The sequence below is a fragment of the Rhamphochromis longiceps genome, linkage group LG12 (assembly GCF_057381845.1).
Source record: "Rhamphochromis longiceps isolate RC_006_pf linkage group LG12, R_longiceps_female_GT1.1, whole genome shotgun sequence".
In the NCBI taxonomy this organism is placed as follows: Eukaryota; Metazoa; Chordata; class Actinopteri; order Cichliformes; family Cichlidae; genus Rhamphochromis; species Rhamphochromis longiceps.
In genome coordinates, this window is record NC_140568.1 from 15,779,108 (window position 1) to 15,786,818 (window position 7,711).

The following is a 7,711-nucleotide window of genomic DNA, read 5'->3' on the forward strand; positions in this document are numbered from 1 at the left end:
TATTTGGAGAGGAGAGTGACTGCTGTTGGTTGAAAAGAGAGGTTAAAAAAAACTTCAGTGGTGTTGCACACTATTTTATATTATTTTTTAAAGTCATTGTTAACCCTTTAAAGCCGGTCAGAGCAGCACGCTCCGTTTTGTGTAACTATTTTTTAAATCCCTGTAGAATCTGAGCCGTGTAAGCTAGCGCAATAATTTGTTTTGCATATGAAACCGGAGGAGTTGTACTTACATCTGATGCCATCAGCTTGTCCTCGGTCACAGTTTCCTTCCACATAAAGCTTTGCAAAAATTGCATAAAAAGCTCTTGCAGGAACAAAAACATAATATTCCAGAAACAGGCTTTGCCGATCTGATCAGCTGTTCGTAACTCTTCCCACAGTAAAACAGACGTCAGCGCAAACAATCGCATGTCGGCCATTTCCTGGTTGAAACCGGAAGTGACGTCATTTTCGCGGAAATTGTAGTTTTTTACTTGTAGGCCTTAAAAACCTATACTGGTCATGTTTGACTTTTCTGAATAGTTTCTGGGATGCTTAGGACTCAAATTGCACTGCTGGAAATAGTTTATTTTGATGCACCTGCTGCTTTCTTTGCAAATTTGCATCATAGGATTGTTTTTTCGTTTTTCCTGCAGTATATAAAAATTGGTGTATCTCCAAAATAAAACTATGAAGACACTCAAAATAAGTTTCCTGTTATTGTAAACTATTTTTTGCAACTTTTTTGTATTTAAAGCTTTGAGGGATAAACCTCTTAAATTTCTCCAAGTAGAAATATATGTAAAAAATACAAAAAACGATTTTCAATTTTTTTGTAGTTTATTGCACTTTTTTGCAATTAATGTAGTTACTATGGACTTAATGCATACATATTATTAAAATATGGGCTATAACAGTTGTATAGCAACTTGAAATGCTCCCACAAATGGCACTACAACATGTAAAAAAATAATATAAGCTCTGGCGGACTTGGTTCTATAGTAGGTCTTAAAGGGTTAAATAAATATCATCAAATAATCGAGATCTCAATTTCAGTGAAAATAATCGTGATTATCATTTTTGCCATAATCGAGCAGCCCTACCTCTGGAGGTGTCTAGATATGACAGCCCAGTGAGGTATCCATCCTCCTTGGCGCCTTGTATCTCCATAAGCAAATCCCCAAGTTCACGTAATCTGATGTGATCTTTGGCTGCAATTTTTGGAAAACTGTCAAGTCTCTGAAACAGTGACTGCTCGATCATCTCAGGGGCACCATAGCAGTCATTCAGCCTCTCCCATGCCTTGCGCAGAGCCAAACCTGCATTATTCACATGCACTGAGCGTATGCATCTTATTTGCTGTCCAGACTCTTTTCCTAACCATTTGGTCATGAGGTCTAATTCTTGTGTTTCTGTAAGTTGAACCTCAGCCACAGCATTAGTGAATGAGGACCGCCATGCACGGAAATTCTCTGGCTTATCATCAAATTGGTACAGTCCTGACGTAACGAGATCACGTCGCGCCAAATATTGTGCCAGAGGGTCTGGTGGTTGTGACACGCTCACTGGACGCATATGCCGGGGTGTTTGTGATTGAGCACCTATATACGTGCGAGGGTTTGTTCTTTCGACGTCGGTCTTCAATTCAGCTCTGGTCAGTTTAGACAGGTTTGTTGTGGGTGGATACGTCCCATTATCCACTTCAGGCTTGGGCTTGCTATTGCTATGTTGGAATTCCGCTAAGCTTACAGGTGGATGCCATGTCCTGAAACTGTCTTCTGATTCTGCACGGTCTACAGATTTAACAGGTGGGACAGATACTGGTGCAAAGGTAGACTGATTCTGATCATTTTGAGAGCAAACATATTCACTAGTACGTTGCAATCTAAGCCTGTCTTCTGACTCAGATTTCACATTTTCTACATTTCCATGCATTTCTGCTACATCTTCTAACACCTGTGCTTCAGCGATGGCTGCGTCTGCTTCACGATTTAATGTTAGCACTTCCAGCTCTGTATCAATTCTAGCGGCTTCCAACTGATTTTGAGCTTCTCTAGTTTTCCTTTCTGCTTCTCTAGCAGCCTTTTCCAATTTTAATTTAGCCTCCTGGCTAGCATATGATGCTCGTACCTTAGCAGCTTCTGCTTTAGCTCTGGCGCGAGCCGCACTTACAGATGATGCTGATGTCACGTTGCTCCTGGTATTTGATACCGATGACTTGTTGCTTGCTGCCATCACAAACACGTAGGACCATCGAGTGCCGCCTTTTCACTGTAGTGTTCTGTTGCAGAGTGTAGCAACTCCGATCAAACACCAAGCTAAACCTCTGTCAATGAATACACGAGTCCGAGTAGAGTTGACTTTTTACTCAGAATCTTCATTTGACAAGCGGTGAAAACTGTAGTTGAAAGGAAATACAGAATAGAAAAAATGATCGTTTACATAAATATTGCATCACGAAATAACTCAAAATGTGACCTTACACCTTCGTGTTAGCTTTAGCAACAGTAATGATCATCATCAAAACTGCCTTTTTTAACATGTACAAATCAACCTCCATGAATCACAAATAAAATATAATTTTTCACAAATACCACTATTTATGCCTTTTTAACACCTTCATCGTGAAATATATACACTTACGGCGTTGCCTGAACAATGTTCCCAAGTGGATGGCTGTGGATAAGCCTCAGAGCAAGACCACATGTCACTCTCCCTCTTAGAGAACCAGGAAGAGGAATTAAACAGGAAATCAAGCAATACAGGTAACCCACCAGGAAGTGAGGTTATTAGCAAGTTCACCTTCAAAATTAAAGCTTCTTAACATTTTTAACTCTTTTTACTGTTCTTTCTAACTTAAATACATACAAAAGAATTACTTTAAGCAAACATTAAAGATAAATGAAATAAATGCCTTTGAGGCATCACAGACAGCATTAAGACCTGTACAAGCAAGAAAGCTTCTTTCTGCTTGGAAACAGAAATGTAAGTAAAAACAACAAACAACTATTCAAACTCAAAAGCAGAGATGGTCATGAACAGACATACAGTGTGAATCATAATTGTATTTGTTTTGTAATTTAAAGACCAAACTCCAGAGAACAGCTCGCTATCATCTGTGGAAGCCTCATCAACCCAGTCGCTGTCATTGCTCTCACTTTCACCCCAAAGTCTATCGTCGACCTCCTCCAGCAGCCCAGGATGTGACACACAATGGGATGACAACTTTGAAATTCCATGGAGTAAACTTCCTGCAGAAGTGATGCATTTTCTTGAGAGGGGGAAAAGGCCTCGCCCAAAACTGAGGAGGCAAATGGTCCGGATTGTTGTGACTGAGATGATGGAAAAATGCCCACATGTAGGTAGAAAACATTCAATTGACGTTGCAAGAAAAATGGTGGCAAAATATCCCAATTCTCTGCAAGATTTAATAGAGGGTGAGATTGTTGGCGCAGGCTACCTTTCACTTGTCAAAAATTTGCAGAACTGAATTGAAAATGTAAGGCGCACTTCAACACCCAAAATAAGAAAAAGAAAACATCAGACTGACTCAGACCACACAGACGAGATCCCTTTAGAAGAAAGAGCAGCCATGCAGGATACATACGGGTGCATTAAATGGAATGTAGAATTTCTGCCTCTTGAAGAAACTCCAGAGAGCCAACAGCAAAAGATGGAAAAACTCAAGGTGATGTTCCAGCAAGCTGACACCAATCCAGAAGAGGTAAAAAGTCTAATGAAGTCCACTTACTACACACAACGTCAACATGTCAATCAGGGGAAAAGTATCAAATGCCTTAGGGAGGAGTGGCCGTTTTGGTTTGATGAACTTGGCATGTCTGTCCACTTCAAGGAACTTACTGGGATTGACCTCAAAGAGACATTCACACGTAATTTGGATTTGAAGGGGAAAAGGCTACTGGACTACTTGACCACAGTTGCTGTCAGCAAAAGCAAGGTGTTCCTTCAGACTTATGCAAGGCTTCAGAGGATGCGGGGACCGCAGAGTGGCTGCTCAGATGATGTGAAAGAGATGGTCCTGCTTCTGCTCAGCTACTTTGAAGAGAAGGAGGAGTCCATGCTTCTCTGTGTTGAAGATACATGTCTGGCAGATGAGGTACAACTGGAGCAAGTGCCTCTGACACCCACTATTATCGTGTGTGGTAAGTCTGTTTCATAGCTCTCTCTCTTGTTAAGTGCACTTTTTATAGAATGTCATGTGACTGCCGTGTTTATTGATATAACCTGTTAAATAATTTGTTCACAGGACAGTCCTGCTATTCCTCAAGAAGATACATGCTGAGTATTGATCGGAACCTCGTCAGCACAAACATATCCTCCTTCATTTCTGCACTGTGCCTCATGTTCGGGAGCTACTACAATTTCAACATCCATTATCCATCTGAGCTGGCTTCCACTTTAGAGTTTCTTCAGAGGTGAACAAATATGGCTTTGTTATTTCTCATAACTGAGACTCTGGGATCTGGAGTCTGGCTTTGATGTGGTTCGAGTCCAGGTCTGGCTCTGAGTCTCGGTCGGCTTTGGAGCCGGTTTCAGTTGTTTTTTCTGTTTTTTGTTGTTGTTGTTTTTTTTTGTTTGGTTTTTTAAAATACATTAACAGTCTGAATCCGGGTCCAAGCCTGGCCGAGACTCAGGGCTAGACCAAGCGTCAACTGACGTCTGACTACCTATAACCTTTGCTTTGGATTTTAACAATGCTAAAGTGTGACATATCACTGCATAAGACACTCGTGAAGGGTGCCAATACTTTTGACCATGCATTGTTCACTTCCCCACAGCATTTTGGTTATACTTTGTCTTGAACGTGGTCATGGCCATGACTGTGTGTATATATATGTATATACTTAATTTTTACTTACTTTGTACGTGTATTTTAACTGATCAATTATAAAAATGCTTAATAAACTTTTATATGATTGTTATTCTACAGGTGTTTCTTCTCCATAAACCCAGAAAAAGGAACCAAAGTAGAGAACAAAAACTCAAAGCGTCGTCTCAGTGTGAACCCTCGAGTCCTCACCCTGATTCAGGATCTTGCCGACCACAAGTGGCGCTAAGCCTAAATCTTGACTCTCTGTGGACTGTTAGTTTTACTTAGTTAATTTTGTTCCACAATGTGTACTGGAACCTTTTACTGGTCGAATGCATGAAGCCAATTCATGAAGATGTTCTTTCTTTGTAGGAATGTTCTTTATTTACATAAGAAAAGAAAAAAAACAACATGCTGCTACTGCAGTGTTTCTAGACCACATGTGTAGGTTTGTTTCACCACGTGGTTTTGCTGATGTTTTCTGACCAGGGCCATGGTTGTGGTGACAGCAGGGTGCGTGTCGCGTTGCACGGTGATTATGATCATTTTTGGCACAATATGTGTTTTTTGTTTTAAAGTCTTAACAGGTTATTTAACTTTTTCTGGTGGAGGGTCTAACAAATGCTTGTTTCATGAACATGGTTCTTGCTTTGCAGGAATGTTCCACAGCTTTTATAGCCTATATTTTGATTGAATTGTGTAGTTGCTGTGTGCCTTGCATATTGTGTTAGTTGGAAAAATGGATCCATTTGCTGTCATTTTGCTAATGTGGCTGCAAAATAAATTTCCCAAAAGTGATATTTTCCTCTCTTGTGTTTTCTCAAGATGTATTTTTGCATGTTTGGGTGTAGGCGTAGCAGTAAGAAATTTGCTGGGTTATGGTTAAAATTTTACATTAAAACATATAATATTCAGCATAGATTTTATGTATAATTTACAGAGCAGCTCCATTTAATATGCACTGTTTCACCGTAGTTCTACCATTTTAAATTAGTTCTTTGTACGATATTTCCCTGTTAATTTTGCAGTTTATGGATCCACAAAAAGCATTTATTACTTGTAAAAGATACAGGAAATAGTGTATTTATATATCACATCTATGTGTGAAATTAACTTCTTTTTCCTGTAGATTTAACAGTTTTAATCTGAGATTCATTCACTGTAAATCAATTTACAAGTTGCATCTGTAAAGCGTTTTTACAGGAAGTCCCTGGTAACCCCAGCTGCCAGGGTTTTCCTGTAAAAACAGCACTTTTTTTTTTTTTACAGTGTAAAGCATATAAACAATTACAGCAATATGATGCAACAAACACAGCAGTACTACTAATCCAAAATACTCAAAGCTTCATAGAACTGAAACAAACATTTATTTTTAGGTCCATTCTGCTGCTGATACTTTAGGTTTCTGAACATTAAACTGGTTGCTGCCTTTCATAGTGTTCAACTTGAAGGCCCTGAGTACTTTCTCCCACACTGAAAACACTGGAATGATAAAATTATTTGAACATTACCTAATAAGACTGATTCAGGACAAGCAATTAGTTATTTTAAACTTTCCTAGCAGTCCTTCACAAACAGGGAACAGTCTGTCTATTCTCTCCATCTGTCACCTGCTGCTGGCTCTTCCTCCTCCTCTTCCTCACACACTGCTGAGTTTGTCCTGGTGGATCATCAGGGGTGCAAAGCCTCACAGATGATGTGCAGCAGTGGGTCCTTCAGTCTGTCCTCACTCTGGACACTTGCAGTTGTCACACATGGAAATCAAATGTGTGATAAGCTGCAGGATTCAAACACAAGTGTAACTTATAAATACATGTTCATACTTTTATTCCACAATCAGAGAGAAAGAAAAAGAGAGAGAGTGCAGGACAGACAGATAGGTGACAGTCTCAGGTGTATACACTGCTACAAAACAGCACAAGAGAAGGAGGATTTAGTGTTTGTGTTATTACGAGTGCTAAACAAGAAGAGTTCCCAGATGGTACAGTGGACACATGTGTTTAAAGCATCTTTCTTTCAGCTTAACGAGTGAACCGTCAGCTCGTTCAAACACACGTTAAAGTCCGTTTGGCTCGACACCACCAAACAGAGGCAGCAATATAACATAGCTGACATTAACAGTGCAGGGAATCCTGCTTGTGAATTATCCATAAAATCATCACATTCTCTGTAAGATTAAGGTCAACTATTTAACGGCATATATTTTAAAGTAAAGGCTTTAAAACCAAGCTGACGCTGAAAGTACAAACATCACTAATGTCACATAACTTTGCCGATATGTGGCCAATGTTTTAATAATGTTATGTTTTAATGTTCTTCATTATTAAACATTCGCACATAAATAAGTGACATAATATTCAGCACTTACTTTTGAAAGTTTACTCTTTAGCCACCCCGCTTCAGGCATCCGCCGTTTTTTTCCGAACAAAATATCCACACCCACCGCCACGCTATGAATTGTGGGATATATGGGACCACGAAGTCTACATTGGACCACACTTCAAATTTGGGGAAATGAACTGCACATTTGTCAACCGCATTTGGAGTACACTTCGAATTGGGACACCCTTCCTCACGTCGCTGTGATGTAATCGGTCTCCAAATGCGCACTACGAAGCGTGCGGTCGCTGGATTGGGACACAGCCCTGAAGTCCTCCAGAAACCTGGTAATGAACATTTGATTCAGGTGTGATGACCCAGGGAGGAAACCTGCAGGACACTGGCAGTTGAGGCCTAGAGTTTCTCACCCCTGATCTAAACTAACAGCTGGGAAACAAAGTCATTAACATCTATCAGTATTGAAAGACAGAACCTTCTCAGGAGTTAAAGGATTACCAAAATGATTCCATTATTGTGTCAACAACTGATCCATGACGTGTCAAACGAAACCAGAACAACA

At 39.9% G+C, this 7,711-nt stretch overlaps 1 protein-coding gene across 1 annotated transcript; it reads left to right on the plus strand.

Annotated features, from left to right (window-relative positions):
- The first annotated feature begins 2,910 nt into the window (after window positions 1-2,910).
- Window positions 2,911-5,059, plus strand: LOC146657086 (uncharacterized). Its single transcript, XM_085426771.1, has 5 exons — window positions 2,911-2,966; window positions 3,068-3,705; window positions 3,835-4,144; window positions 4,249-4,417; window positions 4,933-5,059. Exons 2-5 carry the CDS (start codon window positions 3,574-3,576, stop codon window positions 5,057-5,059), a joined length of 738 nt encoding a protein of 245 aa, XP_085282897.1. The 5' UTR covers window positions 2,911-2,966; window positions 3,068-3,573.
- Window positions 5,060-7,711: the final 2,652 nt, after the last annotated feature.